General features: G+C 37.3%; 3 protein-coding genes across 4 annotated transcripts in view; 1 reads left to right on the top strand and 2 right to left on the bottom strand.

Annotated features, from left to right (window-relative positions):
• Nucleotides 886–3561, bottom strand: LOC105165908. Of its 2 annotated transcripts, XM_011085064.2 has the most exons (5): nucleotides 3388–3529; nucleotides 3135–3214; nucleotides 2714–2917; nucleotides 2410–2625; nucleotides 886–1967 (listed from the first exon to the last, which is right to left on the bottom strand). In XM_011085064.2, the coding sequence occupies exons 2-5, from the start codon at nucleotides 3135–3137 to the stop codon at nucleotides 1650–1652; spliced, it is 741 nt and encodes a 246-aa protein (XP_011083366.1). In that variant the 5' UTR covers nucleotides 3138–3214; nucleotides 3388–3529; the 3' UTR covers nucleotides 886–1649. The 2 variants fall into 2 exon arrangements, with proteins under 2 accessions (XP_011083366.1, XP_011083365.1); XM_011085063.2 differs by lacking the exon at nucleotides 3135–3214 and having other exon boundaries at nucleotides 3388–3561.
• Nucleotides 12557–14680, bottom strand: LOC105165907 (galactan beta-1,4-galactosyltransferase GALS1). The gene is made up of 2 exons (XM_011085060.2): nucleotides 13415–14680; nucleotides 12557–13040 (listed from the first exon to the last, which is right to left on the bottom strand). The coding sequence occupies exons 1-2, from the start codon at nucleotides 14542–14544 to the stop codon at nucleotides 12680–12682; spliced, it is 1491 nt and encodes a 496-aa protein (XP_011083362.2). The 5' UTR covers nucleotides 14545–14680; the 3' UTR covers nucleotides 12557–12679.
• LOC105165924 overlaps nucleotides 18067–20177 on the top strand; it is an 11974-nt gene continuing 9863 nt past the window's right edge. Inside the window, exons 1-3 of the mRNA XM_020695455.1 lie at nucleotides 18067–18658; nucleotides 18755–19879; nucleotides 20012–20094. Of these exons, the coding sequence (XP_020551114.1) occupies nucleotides 18067–18658; nucleotides 18755–19879; nucleotides 20012–20094 (1800 nt within the window). The remainder of the gene's footprint in view (nucleotides 18659–18754; nucleotides 19880–20011; nucleotides 20095–20177) is intronic.

Below are 20177 nucleotides of genomic sequence, written 5' to 3'. Positions count from 1 at the left end.
TCATGTGTTAAAGCCCAATCCCATTTCCTTCATCTAAATTAAGAACACAACCACAAGTGGGTGACAACTATCGCTATCCACCTCAATCTGAGCCGCAGGAAGTGACGCCCGACGAGACCAGACTACCCTGATTTTTAAACAAATTTGCCGGGTACATAAATTGAAATTGCACATCTTGCTCCTCTGCTCTGGGTCAAATACAGATTACGCAGCAGATGGAGTTGGTCTAATGTTTTTGATTCCTGCGTCGAAATTCATTGAAATTTTATCTTCATTGACTGACATTATTATTATGTGTTTCTCAAAATTTCTGTTGTAAACAATTATTGCAAGTTGCGGGTGCGGATGGAAGCGATTATGATTCTCTCTCTCTCTCTATGTGTAAATTGTGTGACGAGTTACACGAGGACCAAGACGCATGGGGTTGAATAAAAAGCAGAAACGTGTCGAGAGCAAGAGAAACTGTGGCAACTGCGCCACCCCAAACCCCCCATACAAACATGCCAACGCTTCACTTGGCCCATCATTATCATATCTCTCTCTCTCCCTTAATTGCTAAAACTACTACTTCTGATCACCTTTTTCTGTGTCTTAAAACTTAAAACAAAGACGACCACCAAAAATACTAATTAAAACGCAGAATAAAAGGAATATATATATTGTCTGCTGAAATTATTAAGGTGAAGGAGAGCATCAAATGCGTGCGGATTCGTCACGCCTCTCTACTCTGCCCTCCACTTGGAATGATTGAATAGACGTGGCAATATATATTCTAGTAACACCACCTCCTCCCTACCTCTATTCCTCTTAATTTGGATAATAACACCATAAATTAAGAAAGGAGTAGAAGATAGGGATAGAAAAAAGAAGAGATAATGTGGTGGCGTAACATCTTCACATTAATAAATAAATAAGCTTAGGACAAAAGAGGGAGGGTGCTGACGCTTCTTCAAGTCCAAGTCCAAGTCCCTGTCCATGGTGGGGGTGTTCCGTGTCCCCCCTAACCTTCTTCTTTTGACATCAAATTCCCATGAGTTTGCACCACCCAAATTACGACATTTATTTATATACTCCATCATATTCCCATACTAAACCTCACATAAATCAATGTCTCCATCATCTTCATCACCTGTTAGCTAACAACTGCACCAGTTGATGAGTTTCAATCATCTACACTCCATATTAGCACACACTTGTCCTCACTCTTTCATACCCCATTTCATTTGTCCTCAATTCTTATCCAAATTTGAAAACACGTGTGCAACTTACAAATACCACTCTTCTGTCTACAAATTATATATTAAAAATACCTCTCTCAACTTCAATATATATGCATGCTTGCTCGTATTGTTATATGCATGTGTAGTATCCCTCCAATTCAACTCATCTTTCAAACTATTAGGCTGTTCCACAAGCGCTAAATGTATGTATATATATATGTACACAAGATACCCAACTATATACTATATACTATACAAACGTATACATTCTTATTTTCTTGCTCCACTAAAATAATTTTATGTCGTGTGCTTCTTTCCTTTTTCACAATAACAACTAACTTTTAAACTTCAAAGCATCAAACCTTTCTTTGTATTGACAACCTTAACTTTCTTTATCGGCATTCATTCGCATTCCCCCCATTGATGTGATCAAAATGGAGCACGGTGTGGAATGCCCTTCCTCCTGCTGGAGTTGGTGTGATTGAATAATGGAGGAGTGGCAGGGGAGAGGCTGTGCCCACCCTCATCATCTCCTGAACTACTAGAACCGGACAACCTCTCAATTAGACCACCATACGATGAAAATGTAGGTCCGTCCAATGAGAATCGGTTGAAAATGTTGGCCCTATGAATCTTCCTTGGTGTGGATGATTCGTCTGAATCCGACTCATCATGGAACACTTCCCTGTTGTGTTTAACCTTCAAGTTAAATGTGAGCTCTGTATCGCCTCTCTTCATGCCATTCAGCTGTTGATTAGATAAAAAAAAAACAGAATGAATTGATCAAGTCAAATTGGGACTGAGAGACGTATACTTGTTTGAATATTCATCCTTATGAGAGAGAGATGTCAAAAGAAGGGCTGCAGTTCACATGTTTCAGAGGGCGCAAAGCAGGTCAAACAAGGATCAATTAAAAAATCAAATTGAATGGTGTGGAGGTTGAGCAACTCCAAGATAACAATCAATGAGCCGAGAAACATGGGAGAACAAGTCACACACAACACAAATGTCATCATTATTATAATAAAATAGAAATACAAATAAAAATAGAAATAGAAATATACAATTCAATCAAATAAAATAGGAGGAGAGACTACATTCATTCTTACAACAATTGATGATGAACCCAAGAACAAGAAACTAACATGAATAGTAGGAGTAGTAGTAGGAGAAGGGACCAAAAAATGACCTTGCAGCCAAGTGAACAGAATCTGAAGGAGTCGGGAAGGCCTCTGGCGCAGATTTCACAAGTGTAGGTGACTCCCTTCCCCGGTCTGGGCTGCGGCCGTTCATTGAGGAACACAATCTTGGCGCTGTTGATTACATATGTCTGAATGCAAGATATGTCTATATACTTTTGAATTTCATTCACCCTAACCACATTGTGATATGAAGACCGCCTTATCTGCATAGAATTACTCTGTTTGTTTTTAATTATACAAAGGATGATGGAAGGGGGGAGAAGAGTGTGAAGTTGAGAGAGTTGTATTGACCTGAAGCAGGCGATGGTCCTTGTGTTGGACTAAACAGTAAGAGCAAAAGGCATTCCCCATGCAGTCCAAGCAGAACATATTGCATTCACTTTTATTGGAATCCAAATGAAGCGCACAGGGGACGAAGTAATCAGCTTTCAGCATTGGTTTCAACCACGGAGGTCCCATCTCCTCGTTGTTTCGCATTTGCACAATCGGGCTCACCTGCATTACCCCCAATCAAAAACAATCTTAATTTGATTCATTCAAACAATAACAACTAATTAAATAAACCCAAAATACTAACTCCTCTGTCAAATGAAAAAGGACTAATAAAAAAAAATCAGGCAAGAAAGTTTAAAAAAAAAACTCAAATGAAGATTGGAGAGATGGTAAGTATAATATACATTAGGGTGTGGAGGAGAGTTGATGAAAATTATACCATGGGTTTGTTAAGTGTTAAGACAGGGCAAGAAAAGGCAGTAGTAGTGTCTTCCGGCGTCAAACAAAGGGAACGAGAATCTGGGATTGAAAAGAGAAAGAGGCAATACATTAGAATAGAGGTAGAGTTGAAGTTGATGAAATCAAATACTACATATAAGTAGGAGGGGGAGGGGGAGGCATATACAAGAAACTTAAGGAAATGAAAATTGAGAGATTGAGAGAGAGAGAGAGAGAGAGGAGAGGAATAATACCTGAAGCTGATGGAAGAATGAAAAGAGCATAGTATTAGTAGTAGAGGAAGAAGAAGAAGAAGAAGAATAGTGTGTATATATGGAGTAGTATGGGTGGAGACGGCTGGTTTTAGACGGTGAGGTGATGAGGGAGGAAGAAAGCAGTAGAAGGTGGAAAAGGACTGCGGGAAGAAATGTAATTATAAGGCGGTCTGCTCAAATAAATAAATTTATAAACCTAATAATAATAATTAAAATAAAAGAATCTTTTTTTATATATAAATATGAATATGATGATAAATAACAACAGTAAATTATGAAAGGAAGGAAACGTGACACACCCCATTTAATTGCATGGCCAATATATCTTCCACACCACCCCCACCCCCCCCACCCCCTCATATTTTATATATAATTAAAACACACAAAACAAACACTCCTTCTCTCAATCCTCCACTTATTTTTTTCCTATTCTGTTTATTAAAAGTCATTCCTTTTTTTTTCTTTATTTAGTTAAAATATAAACCAATTAAAATATCCTCCACTATTATTCATACACATTACAAACTGATTCCTTTTTTCTTCTTTATTTAGTTAAATTTTATATATGTAATAAAAATTTAAGTTACAGTGTCCTTCAGTCTTTAATTATATGTTAGGGTAAATACATTTTTGCCCCTTCAACTATTCTTAATATAATATTTATCTTTTTAAACTAACAAATTACATCTTATAACTAAATCTTTCAACAATATTGTTCTTATATTTATTTTATATATATATTTCAAAACAAAATTCTAACAATTTTGCATTTTAAGTTTAATTAAAAATTTTCTTAATTGAAAATTTATCGAAAAAATCTTTTGATTATAATAGAGTAATATATAACTTGTAAATTAAATAGTTTGAATCTTATTATATTTTACAGTCTCAAAGTTATGTAACGAATGAGAACAAAAAATATACAAAAAACTTTCATAAAATACTTTATTAATTAGGCAATAAAATTAAGTTATTAATTATTTATTCTTTTAGATAAAAATGAGTAGTTAAAATAGTTTTTTGAATTTATTTTCTTTTGATAAAAATGAGTAGTTAAAATAGTTTTTTGAATTTATTTTCTTTTAAAAATATGATAAAATATTTATACTTATTCATTTTTTTCCTGAAAATATTTAACTTTTGGTTAAGTATATATATTTATCATTTTCTTTTGAAAAATATATGTTGGTTATATATATATATATATTAATTAATCTATGTCCTTATTTGAAATATCATTTATGTCCTTATTTGATAACTGTTGGATCTTAATTAATCTAAGGTCCAAATTTATCTAATGAATTAGTGGTGCAGATTTTGTTTAATTCAAATCAACGATTTAAATTTAAATAAATAAAAATAAATTTATATATTTTATATAATTAAATTTGAATATATATTTATATTTTTATTATAAGAACTATTTATATATATATATAGAGAGAGAGAGAGGGAGAGAGAGAGATATGACGACTGTCGCAATTTGTGTTGCTATTCCTGTCAGCACGTTGTACTAGTGTCGGCGAGAGTACTGTTGTTGTGTTGTTATTGGCGGAAGTAGTCGTTTGCTGCAGACTACTTGCCATACGATGCCCCTTTCACAACATTGTGGAAGGCGCCTCGTGAGACCTGCCGCAACGTTCACTCTGTGGCTAGTAGTCCGCTGACTCTTCTGCTAATCGCAACACACTCCCACTCGGCACTAACGCAGCGCGCCAACAGGAATCACAATAATGAGAGCAACGACAAAAAATTGCACACACTATTTCAGAAAGGATATTTTATTGAACTGAAAAATGCATATACAGTGCACAACAATGCTAGAGCAAGGGGATCGCCTTGAGGGGGATTCTAACACGTCACTAAACCAAGCTTCTTGAACTCATTCCCCCCCCCCATATAATAGGCTTAAAAAAGGAAAATCCTATTGAAAGCATTAGACACTAAAAAGATTGAAAAACGCACCTCAGGAGCCTAACTTCCCCTGAGCAATCTAAACAAAATAAAGCAAAATAACAAACCAAAGTAAAAGACCAACACCTAAAACTCTAAGACTGTGGAAGTCCAGCGTCTGTCGGCGAAGGTTGATTGGTCGGCCATGTAAAATAGTTGAGTGGCCGAAGTGCGCGTCAACGGTGCCGAGTGTACGGCGGCCCTTGACATTCTTCCCTACTTGAGATAGCGACGTTCTCGGCGCTTGGGAAGCATGGTAAGCTTCGAAAAGAGGTAGGAACGCCTTTAGGTTCATCACTCGCTCCCAAGTGTTCTCCTCGCTACTGCATCCCCTCCATTTCACCAAGTACTCTGTGTGGTTGCGCTTCACGGTACTCGTCACTCGGTAATTTAGGATTGCTTCAGTCACCTTCTCCTTAGTCTTCGTCAATTCAAGCTGCGGGCGGCTGGGTTGATTGCAGGTGTCGTTCTCCTTGTCTGCTGAATATTTCTTCAATTGGCTCACATGGAAGATGTTGTGGATTTTCAACCAGGAAGGCAACTCCACCTTGTAGGCCACCGTTCCAATACGCCTAATGACAAATAAAGGGCCAACATACTTCTGCATCAACCAAGGACCTCTCCCCTTGATGACTTCGATAATCTCGGATCTGGGACCTTCACCATCACTAGGTCTCCCGCATTGAATTCGATGAAGCAGCGATTTTGATCTGCATACTTCTTCATCCGCTTTTGAGCTTTCTCCAGGCAACTTCTGGCGATATCAACATTCTGCTAGAGGGGATATCACACTTTGTGGGGTGTCTAGAGTGTGAGGGAGGAGCGCCTGTTGTCCATTGACGATTTCAAAAGCGCTTTTGTTGGTGGAAGAGTTCTTTTGGGCATTGAAACATAGCTGAGCGACATCCAGGAGCTTCACCCAATCCTTCTACGTACCTCGCATAAAGTGCCGAAGGTATTCTTCCAACATAGAATTGAAACGTTCAGTCTGACCATCGAATTGTGGGTGATAGCTCGAGCTTATAGAAAATGTGGACCTAAGGATTTTGAACAGCTCGGTCCAAAAGACGCCAGTGAAACGGGAGTCTCGATCATTGACGATGTCCTTCGGTAGGCCCCAATACTTGACAATGTGCTTGAAGAAGAGATGAGCTGTTCCTTTCGTCATAACATGTTTTGGAGTTGCGATAAAAGTAGCATACTTTGACAGTCGGTCTACCACGATGATAATAGAGCCTAAGTCCCCGACCTTAGGCAACCCTGAAATATAATACATGGATGGGAAGTGGTTGCAGCAAACTAGCCTTCTTCTGATGGTCTGCCTTGTCCTGCTGGCATATCAAGCAGGTGCAGACATAAGTCTCCACATCGTCTCACATCTGTGGCCAATAGTAGGCCCTCTGCACCAAGGCATACGTGCGCTCCTATCCTTGGTGTCCCGCCCAAAGAGGTATCGTGGCATTTCGAGATAAGTGATTTTCGTAGGTCCCCTCCTTTCGGCACATATACGCGATTTTCTTTGGTCATCAACGATGCATCCTCAAGCTAAAACTGCCGAGCTTTGCCCTGCTCGATAAGCCGAATCAGGCCTTGCGCTGCGGGATCTCTCGATAGTAACTCCCGCACCCGATCTCTTATGGAGGTAGCAACTGCGCTAGAGGAGAGCACTGCTATGGACTCCATACTCGCCAAACCCGCCCTACGGCTTAAGGCGTCTGCCGCAGATTGCTGGAGCCAGCCCGATACTCCAACACAAAGTGAAACTCTGACAACAACTCCTGCCAATGTGTCTGCCTACTGGTTAGTTTCAGCTGCAACATGAAATGACTCGCTGCAGTATTGTCCGTCCTGACCACGAAGGGAGAGCCCAACAAATAGTGCCGCCATAGTTGAAGGCAATGAACTACGGCTAGCGATTCCTTCTCATGCACTGAATAATGCCGCTCAACATCCTTGAGTTTCCTGCTCTCAAAGGCAACTGGGTGGCCGTCTTGCATTAGGACACCTCCTAACGCATAGTCCGAAGCGTCTGTCTCCACCACGAACGACTTCGATATATCTGGTAAGGCCAACACAAGATCTGTCACCATCGCTTCCTTCAAATTGTCAAAAGTTACTTGGCACTGGGGCGTCCAATTCCAAGTCTCCGTCTTCCTCAGTAAATCCGTCAAGGGCCGTCTATCTCGGAGTAGCCCTTCACAAAGCGCTGATAATAATTCGCCAAGCCGAGAAATGAGCGCAAGTCATGAACATCACTCGGCAGCCGCCACTCCTCAATAGCCTATACTTTCTTGGGGTCCCTTCGAACTCATCCTCTCTCCACAATGTACCCCAAAAACTGATGGTCTCCCGAGCAACGGAGCACTTCGACACCTTCGTATATAGCTCGTGCTCGCGGAGTCTCGTCAAAACCTGCCACAAATGGTCTACGTGCTCGGCCAAGGTTCTGCTGTAGACCACAATGTCGTCCAAGTACACCACCACAAACTCATCAAGAAAACCATGGAGTACCTGGTTCATCAGGGTGCTGAAGGTTGCGGGAGCGTTAGTCAGGCCGAAAGGCATGACAAGAAACTCAAAAGCTCCGTACCTCATGATAAATGTCGTCTTCGCCTCATTGCCCTCCTTGATTCGGCCCTGCCAATAGCCCGGCCTCAAATCTATATATATTAACTAACATATATGTATTAATATATGCATATTATTAGATATTTTTTTTTATGAATATGTATATAATAATATATTGACTTAAGTATATAAATATGTAAAAAAATCTTTTTTGGTTAAAAATTATGCCTAGTTATAAGAGGGGCGCATGTAGCGCACCCCGAGTTTAGAGGTATTTTGTTCTATTTCTTTATAACATATGGAATAAATTGATATTTTATTTTTAACAAGAGGATAAAGTATTTATTTTCTATAATATGGAAAGGTAAATTGCATTTTTTTTCTAAAAAAGATAAGTGTATTTTAATGATTTTTAGGAGTAAAAAGTGAATATAAATGAAGGTATAATAATGGAACATTGTAGGTTTCAAGAGGTGTGGATTAGGAATGAGTTGAAGGATGGGATGGATTTCGTAGCTAGGAAGAAATAGACTTAGTAAAAACCGTGCGCCCTTCACTCAACATCAATACTAGGATATCCATATTATAATAATAATAATAATAAAAAAAAGGTGTGTCGTCCTCCTCCTTTTACTACCCCTGAATTTCAAAAAAGACAAACACTAGAACAAAGGAGCCATATTACACTTACGGGTAAAATTCATTTTAGCCCCTCATATTTGATTTCAACTTCAAAACATTCCTTATATTTTTAATTAATTTCAAACTAGTCCCTTCTGTAGTTAATTTTCCAATATTACCCCTATTAAACTTTTTTTTAATAAAAACAATTATTTTAATGCTTCACTTTCTACCTTTTTTAATGCAATTTGGTCCCTCGTACATTAGCTTAGAAAATAATAATTACTTTAATTGGAAAAATATATTATTAAATCTTTATTCAGATGTCGTACTACATTTAAATTTATATTTTTTAGAAATTACTTATTATTTTAAAAATATATATCTTAATTAGATAAATAAAAAATATTAAAAAGTAGAAGAAAGTTATGAGAAATTATAGAAAAGAAAAGAGTGAGAGAAGAAAAAGAGAAATAAAAATTGAGAAGAAAGAAAAACACAAATTAATACAATAATTTAAAAAATAAAAAATGACAAACAAAAAAAATTGAAGATAATAAAATTGTGATATTCAATTACGTAATAGTACATATAATAATTTGATTAATGATATATAAATATATTGTTATATATTTTTATTGAAGTTTTAAAAATATCCATAAAAGAACGCCTAAATGAATTAAGGAGTTTTATATACTTCATTCTTCAATATTTTAGCTGACATATTATTTTTGAAATTTATGCTCTCATTTTAGAATTTTTTTATTTAAATATTTTTGCTCTGTTTTTTATTTAAAAGAACGGCTTTTTTCATCTAAATATTTTTTTTTATTGTCGCCTACATGACTGGATTTACATTTTGCTTATATGGTTGGATTTTATGGCGATTTTTCTACATTATTTTTGCTATCTCCTTATTTTCTGCCTACATGGTCGAATTTATATTCCGCATACATGATCGGATTTAGATTCAATTGTATATTTTTTTTATAAGTGTCGAATCCATCAAAAATATTTTTCTACTAAAAACTTATGAAATTGATGTGTATAGTCGAATTCACAGAGATTGGTTTCAAATTAATTCCTTTTAAGAATAGAGAAAAGGGGAGGGGGGTTGTTTAAAATCTAAACTAAAACTAAATAGGAGAAAACATTTGAAGAGAGGATACATATAAGAAAAACATTCCAGTTAAAAACTGGATCATACTCAATTCCACAATTGATCATAAATACAAAGATGGACAAGCATTTATGATAGATAAATTGATTATGATCACTGGTATGACCTAACAACCCCACCCTTCTTTAGCTTGTCATAGTCAAAGAACGTTCGTTGACTAAATCTCTAATTAGTAAACAACCTTAGGAATATTTTCAACATTTAATTTACCAACAAATATTAAAAATTAGAAAGACCCAATTATAACTAATAAATTCGTTCGAGAATTTATTTAAGTTAGATTGTGCATTCTCCATAACATAATCGAAAACTACTACATAATCAATTATGCTGCGCCACCATTAGTTATTGAACTAAATAAATAATTATGAATTTGTAAGTACAATTGGCTAAGAAAATATTTTTGACAATGAATAACAATACTTATCATTCATAAATTAGATTATTTGTAATAAAAGCACAAAGAACAACATAATACCAATATGAATGAAAATAGAAAGTATAAATTAAATCTCAAAACTCATTGAAATCAAGCATTGACCGAATCTTTAACAAGAAACAAAAGAACTAGCGCAGCATGCTAATGAGAGAACAAATAAAACGAGGAGAGAAAATATTATAGAAAAATTCAGAGAATATCCTCAAAGATGAGAGATTAAAATATTTTTATATGGTGAATTACATCACATATATATACTAACTAGTTATCTGACTCTATTAGAACTAAAAAAAATAAGTTCCTTATAAAACTAAAAGTCTTAAGGGAGCAAAACTAATATTCTAAATAAATTTTTCCAACCAAAATAGTTTCAATCAGTTAAAGGTGTCCCAATTCGTCTCAAATCTTTTTAAAAGTTCGAGTCTTAAACCTTTCTTTTGCAACCATATTCTCACATGATTAAACGTGGGCACGCCTAATTCTTCCTTCTAATATGTCAAGTGTTGATAATTAAGTGTCCTAGTGTTAGACATTCAATTAATTGACGGGCCGAACCCAACTGAAGAGAAACAGAAATTTGGTGATGAACATGGACCATATTGACATGCAACCCCATAATAAATTGTTGATAAAAATTGGGGGACACTGAAACTTATGACCCAATACTCAGATTCTAGGCCTGCCTCTTCTCTTGTTCAGGCCCATTGTTAATTTAACATTGTATTGGGATTAATGAATTTGAAATTTCTAATAATAAATCCTTTGGTTAATTTTATATTAGAAAGGTTTTCAAATCATTTAATTTCATTTGAGCTATATTTCTTGGTCTTTTATGAATTTTAAATTTGATGTATATCGGTAAAAAACATTCACCTGTAAGGGTAAAAAGTAATTTAACATATATGAGATACATATTAAACAATACAACTCACCATACAATATAACTTCCAACGCTACTAACTAAAAAGATTATTTTTTAGCCCAACTATTATTGATTGATAGTGACCACACCCACTAAGAAATCCCCTAGAAAATCGTATTTTTATCTGGTGAGTTATTATGTTGCGGGTAAAATTTTCATTTTCATGATTCGTAAAAATCTCAACCACCACATCAAAACTATTTTGATATTAAGTGGTGATTAAAATTATTTGCCTCAAATACAAATCCTTGTGATATAAATATATAATAATGAGTAGTGAGTGGGTGTTACCAGATTAATAAATGGATAATAATATATGTGTATTTATGTTGCATTAAATGATGTGAAGATGAAAAAGGAGGAAGGGGCATTCAGCATCTGAGCTTTTATTGAGAGAGAGAGTAGAGTGTGCAAACTGCCAGGTTTGTCCATATCATCAGCTTTTACATATGAAGAAAATGGGTTCATTTGTTTGATTGTGGAGTGCACAATCACATTTTCCAGCTAAGTTAAGTAGAAAGAAAGCTCTTAATTATAATTATTAATTCATGTAATTCTGGATTCATTTGCTCACCACCCCACATTAACTCCCAACGATTTGTTTAATAAGAAAAGAAACAAGAAACACAAATAATGAAAAAGGGGATGCATGTGATGTGCCTTCATCATTCACCCCTCCACTACCCATTATTATTACTATTATTATTATAGAAAAAAAAAACAAGAAAAAGAAAAAAGTGGGAAGAATAGCTTCCAACATCAATCATTGATGCACATGCCACTACTACTACTGCTTATATGAATAAATTAAATAATGCGTCCCCAAGAATCAACTTCACATTTCTAACGAATATATATAAAAGTAGGGTAGCTTGCATACAAAACATTAAAACAAAAGAATCAACCCCACACACTAGAATACTAATAATAATAAATAATGACCAAGTAACTGGCAAATCCAAAGAGGGGGAGGGAAGCGGTGGGGCTGCCTTGCCACATCTATTCGCTGGCCCATTCTCTCCTCCTCCCCCTCCCCGTGCCAGCCCAGCTGTGGCTGTTGGGGAATATGGCAGTGGGTGGGACGGGAACTGAGACAGCTCCAACCGGGGGAGCCGCATCCATTTCCATACTATACACATACATACACTTACTAGATCAATATTTATTTTCTTATACTTAATAATTCATCAAATAAATGCATTTCCACCCGCCACCGACACCCGCGCGCTACAATAACCACGCCTCCCCCCTCCACAATTTAATAATAATAATAGTAATACCTTCCCACCGGCCACCAGGGCCACACCACACCACTATTGTATATATTCCATTCACGCAAAGCAAAGCCCATATCCGAATCAATTGCTCCATGGATCATTCTGTCGGTGACGCTGAGCTTGGAGTTGGTGGGAATTCAGTGCTCCCTTTTCTTCATCACAAATTACGGGGAGATTAAAAGCAAAAGTAAACCAAAAAGATATCGTAACTTTTTTATACATTGAAAAATATTAATGGAACTATAATTCAAAAAACAAAGAATTTTACTCATATCATATATTAGCTAGATAGATGAATTAGAATTACTTTCTCAAGAACCCAGGCCTCGCTGCGATCCCACCCCAATCGTCTTCCGCTCGAATTCCTTGATTGTCGGGGCCAGTTTCCTCATGTTGTCGTCGTACACAAATGGGATCTTGTCCAGCCAGGTGGTGGCGTTCTTGGCCGACACTGGCACCAAGTTGCGACAGAGCTCCTCGTGCACCGTGATGGTGTTGTGGTAGTGGTAGTATCGGATTCTAGACTCTGTTTTGTGGAGCGTTCCGCCAATCACATTCTCCGACATGTGCACCCCCGTTGCGTATGCGTTCTTCGCTTGTATTGCGTACTTACGATCTCTCCTTATCCTCGTCCGGGAATCCCTGAACACCAGCTTCTCCAAACCCCATTGCCTGATCATCGTAACTTCAATCTATTACTTACCAATCACCACTCATAACCAACACACAAATTACTAAAACAATAACATACGCTGCCCAATTCTTTTTGGCCACTTATTTTCCTCTTAACTAGACACATCCATATCAATACATATCCCACGACTCATGAGGGTTCAAATTCTTACATTTAATGACGCAATGGATTGCCACAGTAGTAATAATTTAGGATATAACATATACTACTCTATATGCTGATTATGAAACCAAACAAACAAACACAGCTCTGCCATGAAAAGATTGTAAACCACATTGCAACTGGAAAGAAATTGGATTAACAAAACTAATCTCTGACACATTAATTAAGGGACTAATGAAAGATTAATTACCTGGAATAACCCTGAGGTGAATCATTCAAGCAGAGCACACTGGACATTGCATTTTGCTCAATGGTGAACTGCGTGTTATTGGAGAAATCTCGCAGGACAGACTCCAATGTGTTTCCATCTGGAAGGTAGATATACTCATCCACATCGAAATAGAAAGTCCAGTTGGCGGCGTGTCGGTACCGGTGCAGGCAATCGTTCACCACCAAGAACTGGTTGTAGTAGTACCCATCGTACTCCGCCTGAGCCCTTATGTCCTGCAGCGTCACCCTTCCAGCTCTAATCCACGGTTCCAGCACTGCCCTCACCTCCGCCGACACTCCGCCTGCGTCGTGGAAAACAAAATGCGAGCTGGCCCCGAAGAACCAAGCGTGATACGCCATCCACTCTCTCATTCTCGAAGCGCTCAGGTTCCCGTACAAGGATGAACCGCAGTAGAGATACTCGTACTTGTATGGCGGTCTGTACTTGGACTCGTCGTAGGAACCCGGCGCCTCCTCCAAGGCGGTGAATTTCTCGTACTTGCGTGGAGACTCCCCATAGTAGGCATACACCATCAGCTTGCCGCCGCTGTTGTCAGCATTCGGATTCTCGGCAAACGTGCAATTGACGACGACGACGGTGTAAACACGGCCGTAGCCCCAGTCAGGGAGCATCTTGTAGGCCTTGGCCCTGATGGAGGAGTTCCCATTGTTGGGGATCCACTCACATTTGTACCACGGGCGGCCGAAGACGTGAATGGGTTTTGAGGCGAGACCCACCACCGCAAATGTCTTAGGGCCGCCGCGATAGGCACCCATTTGGACAAAAAGAGCGGCGGCGTTGCCGTAAGCTTGGAAGGTGCGCTTGTTGGGGTCTGCAGGGGGACTACTAACCAGCTTCTTCTCGGCAAGAGGGGTGACGACACCAAGGGTAGCTGATTTAATGGGAAGAGATTCGGTGGAGGAGGAGGAGGCAGAAGTTGCGGCGGAGCAGCGGGCGGTGGCGGAGATGAGGTTCTCGTAGTAAGGCTGGAGATTCCAGACGACCATAACAAGGGTAACGGCTAGCAATGTGGCGAGGAAGGGCTTGGTTTCGAAGCAGAGGAAGATCTTGCCGACGGGGTTGACGGGCGGCGCTCCGTCTTTCCTCATTGAACCGACAGGAGTGTGTAAGGATTGACCACTGCCGTTGCCCTGGTGAAGAAATTTGACCGACAGCTTTCGAGAGGGATCCTGAGTCTCAGCCTCAGCCTGAGGGAGTGAATTGATAAAGATTTGAGATTTATTATTATTCATTTCATTCAGGCTTTTGTTCTTCCGTCCAGTTCACAACTATGCCCTTTGATCTTTTCTTATTTACAGAAATGCACTTTGCTTAATCATTGATTCATTGCTCAACAATTCAAATTTCTAACTATCATCAAATTACAAGTAAATAATAAGAATCTAAAATGCAAAGGAATTAAAGGGGAAGTTGCGATAATTGAGAATTTTAGGAAAGTAAAAATTAGGTTAAGTTAGGAGAAATCAGTGTTTTTTACCAAACAAAATCAAGAATTCTGTTTCCAGAGGAATTGCCAAATAAAAGTAGTATCACTTCTCAATTACTGCATCATCACCAATCAATCTATGTACAACTCTTACGTGACATGTCTAACTCTAATTTCAATCAATTTTTACCTCAAAATCTATTATATATATCTATATAACTAGTGCATATTCACGAATTTTATTTAAAATTATATTTTTAAAGAAAATTAGGAGACTAAAACAACTAAAATCAAGCTCGTTTGTAATAGTAGATTTATAATTTGATTTTACAAAGTGATTTTTTTTACTTTATATTTTGATTGGTTTATGAAGATGATAAGTTGACCACCGAAATAGTAGTTATAGTAAAAATGAATATCTTACAATTACATATCCAATTTTAAAAAAAGATTATTAAGATGATGGTCCCTATCTATTTATTACCTCCCCTCCCTCTCTCTTTTCAAAAAACAATAAGAAAAAACCAAAAAGAAACAAACAAACAAACTATATTTCGCCACATATATCTCAACTTAGTGGTCAGAAATTAATTATGCTAATAATTGAACACATCAATGATTTATTAAGCATTAATACATCCCCCCCCCCCCCAATCAATCAAGTTGATGTAGTAAATTAAGGCCAAAATGGAAGAAAGAAGAAAATAAAAGAGATGGGCATGTGAATTGTTCAATTTTTGGACACTTCATAGAGAAGTAAATTTCTGCTTGCCTTTTTTTCGTGTATGATGCATAGCACACACGGGTATTGCAATTTGCTCACACCATTTTTTATAATATAAATTAATAAAATAATAATAATAATAATAATAGCAGCAATCGACAAATGAAAATGCAAAAGAAAAACACATGCATACACAAAACTGTTCGATATGATGTTGACGCGGAGTGGTGGTATGAAAGGCCACAACAATGCATATACATATAATATTGTATATATATATGTTGTCTTACTCTTAATTTTTAAAACGTATCATTTACTTTGTTTGGTTATTATTTTCTTTTGGGTGTGACCCCATGCATAATAAAGAAGAATCTATCTACCTATATACATGTTTCCACTGCATTCAAAACATATACTTTAGTTGTAACAAAGTTACTTAGCATGTATAGAAATATATATGGGGTGAATGTAGAAATATAATACAAGATCAAGAGCCTAGACAAACATTATTACATGCCAATACCTAATCCCGATTTAGGTCGGAGGCTGAGGTCACTTTGAGGGTAGTTTAAATTGGGTGATTGTAAATTTGAGAAGGAAAAGAGATCGTTAAGTTCGTTGGGTAGGTGTCCAACAAAGATCTTTGATTCTTAAGTTGTTTTGTTAGGTCGCAAGGAAATACTAAAAATGCTCGTGTGAAAGTAATAAATAATGTACCAATAAATAAGGCGGTTGGATATAGGCCAAATGCACTCACTTGTCTAGGTCATATGGCATGATCTTGAGCTACCTGTTATCAGTCGATTCACGGCTCAGAAGTCAGGTCATCGGGTTGGGTCAGGATGGATTGGGCAAGACTCAACCAAAGCATATACCTCTTCTTCACCCTTTATGACATTTTACTTACATAATATACAGGATTTTGAGTTTCCGGATCATCTCTCACAAAAATCAAAACTCACTACCCATACTGAAATTGCTAAGTATAAATACAAAGACTCCCCTATCTTGGACTTTGCTAATAGTGGTGGGGATGTCAAATATTGCTCCAAATCTTGCAATGCCTGCTCTCATTCCTCTGTCTACTTAAAATCCTTCATATTCTCAAAGTCTTGAAAAAAGCAAGTTCTTATCCGTCTACCTGGATAAACCGATTTGGGGAAGCAATCTTGCTAGATCTTTGCACCTCCTTTATTGGTTTAGGCATGGGGTCATCTTCATCATGACCTTTATCTTCTCCGGGCTTGTGATAGAATCGCATTTTGTGCTTATTTTATATAATATTTTAACCTATTTTGTGACCAAATGCTCCTAATTAAATATTATTTTGCAGCATTAGGACAAAACAAATGGAAAATGAAGAAAAACACCAAAATAGAAATTCAAACAAGACTCAAACTCAATTTTTGGCAAGAGTTTGGAACTGCTTGGACTACCTTTGATGAAGGAAGAGTTTAACTAGGATTATAATTTTATCTCTATAAGTCTTTTAGTTCAACTAGGAATCTACTTCTAATCCTAGTAGAACTAGGTATCTTGCTATTATAAATAGGTGATATAATTCACTTTAAAAGACAACTTTTGAACTCTTCTATTTCTCTACGTTTTTATAATATTTTCTTATTTTGCTTTTTATGCGTTCTTCCATTAGCATGTCTAGCTAATTCCCTTATTCCGGTTGAAGACTTGGTGAATGCTTAAATCCAACGAGTTGTGAGATCTAATTTATGGTTTCTACTTTTATTCATATTGGTATTTGTGTTGTTCTCTGTGCTTTTATTACAAATAATCTGATTCATTGTCAAGAATATTTGCCTAGCCAATTGAACTTGCAAATCCGTAATTGTTTGTTTAGTTCAATAACTAGTGGTAACACAATATAATTGATTATGTAGAAGTTTTCGATTATGTTGTGGGGAATGCACAATCTAACTTAAATAAATCCTCGTAGGAATTTATTGGTTAGAATTGGGCCTTTCTAATTCTTAATACTGTTGGTAAATTAAATCTTGAGGACGTTCCCAAGGTTTTTTACTGGATAGGGATTTAGTCAATGGACGTTCCTTGACTATCCACAAGGTAAGGAAATGTGAGGTTTTTAGGTCGTACCAATGGCTATAACCAATTTATCAATCATGAATAATTGTTATCTTTGCATCTATGATCGACCTTGGAATTAAGCATGATCCTGTCTTTAACTGAAATATTTTTATCATATATTTATTTCTTCTTATTTTAGTTTTTTTATTTTTATTCTTCACAATCATAAAACTCCCCCTAATTATTTTTATTTTTGAAGGAATTAATTTAAAATCAATCTCTGTGGATTCGACCCTACTCACAAATCTACAAAAGTGTTCGTAGGAATTATTTTTGGTGGATTGGACACTCATCAAATTTTGGCGCCGTTGCTGGGGATTGGTTCTTTAAACTAATTTCTTTTTCTAGTTACTTGGTTTTATGCCACGTTCTTTTCGTACAGATGAACTTGAATTTGACCCAGAGATCGAGAAGACCGCTCGTAGACTCCGAAAAGAAACCAAACAACACAAGAAAGAGGCTTCTACTTCTTCCAAACCAGCAGCAGACTCTGAGTTAGACGTGTCCACGTCTAACAACTCTAAAGACGAAGTCATGGCTCAAAATCTGGAACGAACGATCAAAGAGATGACTTCCTTTGACTTAAATCAACAACCATTGTACGTTGAATATCCTAATTTAAATGCTGATTTTGAACTTAAATCTGGCCTAATTCATTTACTTCCTACTTTTCGTGGCCTTGCAGGTGAAGACCCATACAAACACCTCAAACAATTTCATGTGGTGTGTTCCGGCATGAGACCTCAAGGAGTCACTGAAGAACAAGTCAAGTTAAGGGCCTTTCCATTCACATTGGGCGACAAAGCAAAAGATTGGTTCTACTCTTTACCTTCGGGATCTATTGTTAGTTGGAACGAGCTCAAGAAACTATTTCTTGAGAACTACTTCCCCGCTTCAAGGACTACAAACATCCGGAAGAAAATAAGTGGAATGTGTCAATTCTCCAGTGAAAGTTTCTATGAGTATTGAGGGAGATTCAAGCAATTGGTGGAGAGTTGCCCTCATCACCAAATTCCCGACCATCTTCTAATTCAATATTTTTATGAAGGATTGTCTGAGGCAAATAGAAGCTTGGTGGATGCATCTAGTGGAGGTGCTTTGTATGACAAAACTCCTACCGAAGCACGCAAACTAATCACAACCATGGCGGCCAATAATCAACAATTCGGTAGTAGAAACGACAGCTCCCCACAAAGGGTAAACGAGGTAAGTACTTCTATTGATGAACGTTTAGATAAACTTACTTTTCTTGTTGAAAACTTTATAGGGGAAGCATTCAACAAGTCAAGACTTGTGGGATATGTACATCTTTGGGTCATTGCACCGACGCTTGTGCTACACTTCAAGAAGAATCAACCCGAACATGCTAACGCCGTCGGTGGAATTTTTGGGCAACAACAAAGGAGACATGACCCATTTTCCAATACCTATAACCCTGGATGGAGAGATCACCCAAATTTGAGGTATGACAATCAACGTCAAAACTTTCAAAGAGTTCCACAACAACAACCACCACCACCACCACCTCAAACCAATCCCAATAATGGTATGTCCCTAGAGGATATCGTGAAGACACTCGCCTTGAACACCCAACAGTTCCAACAAGAAACTCACAAGTTCCAACAAGAAACCCGCTCGAGCATACAAAATTTAGAATCCCAAATGAGCCAACTAGCCTCCTCCGTCAGCCGCTTGGAGTCTCAAGGTAAGTTTTCCTCCCAAACTATTATTAATCCTAACCAAAACGTTAGTGCTATTACCTTGTGCAGTGGAAAAGAGCTACAACTCGAAAATGGCACTAGGCGTGGGTATGCACAGCAGGACAAAACAGAGGATGCACTCGAAATTCTTCCAAAACAAGCTGAAAAATCCAACCTAGTCAGTGAGGAAAGTCCCAAGGTGTTCATACCCAAACCTCCCTTTCCGGAGAGATTTGCCAAGTCCAAAGAGGAGGAAGAGGAGGAAGAGGAGAAGGATATACTTGAAACATTACTCAACGTTGAGCTAAATATTCTCTTGCTCGATGCAATTAAACAAATACCTCGCTATGCAAAGTTTCTCAAGGAGTTGTGCGCCAACAAATCCAAATTGAGAGATAATGAAAGGGTAAGTATGGGAGAAAATGTATCTGCCATTTTTCAAAGAAAACTACCTCCTAAATGCAATGATCCAGGTGCGTTTTCTATCCCTTGTAAAATTGAAAAGATTGGAATAGAAAAATCAATGTGTGATTTGGGTGCTTCAATCAATATTATGCCTCTTACCATTTATGAATCTTTGAATGTTGGCCCATTGAAAAAAACAGGGGTCGTTCTTCAACTCGCCGATCATTCCGTAGTTTACCCCAAAGGAGTTCTTGAGGATGTTCTTGTGCAAGTTAATGAATTGGTTTTTCCTGCTGATTTTTATGTGCTTGATATAAGGGGGGATATTTCTCCCAATTCTACATCCATCTTGCTAGGAAGACCATT

The sequence above is a fragment of the Sesamum indicum genome, linkage group LG7, assembly GCF_000512975.1.
Source record: "Sesamum indicum cultivar Zhongzhi No. 13 linkage group LG7, S_indicum_v1.0, whole genome shotgun sequence".
In the NCBI taxonomy this organism is placed as follows: Eukaryota; Viridiplantae; Streptophyta; class Magnoliopsida; order Lamiales; family Pedaliaceae; genus Sesamum; species Sesamum indicum.
The sequence above is the reverse complement of the archived record's forward strand: the minus strand, read 5'-3'. Positions and strand labels throughout refer to the sequence as shown.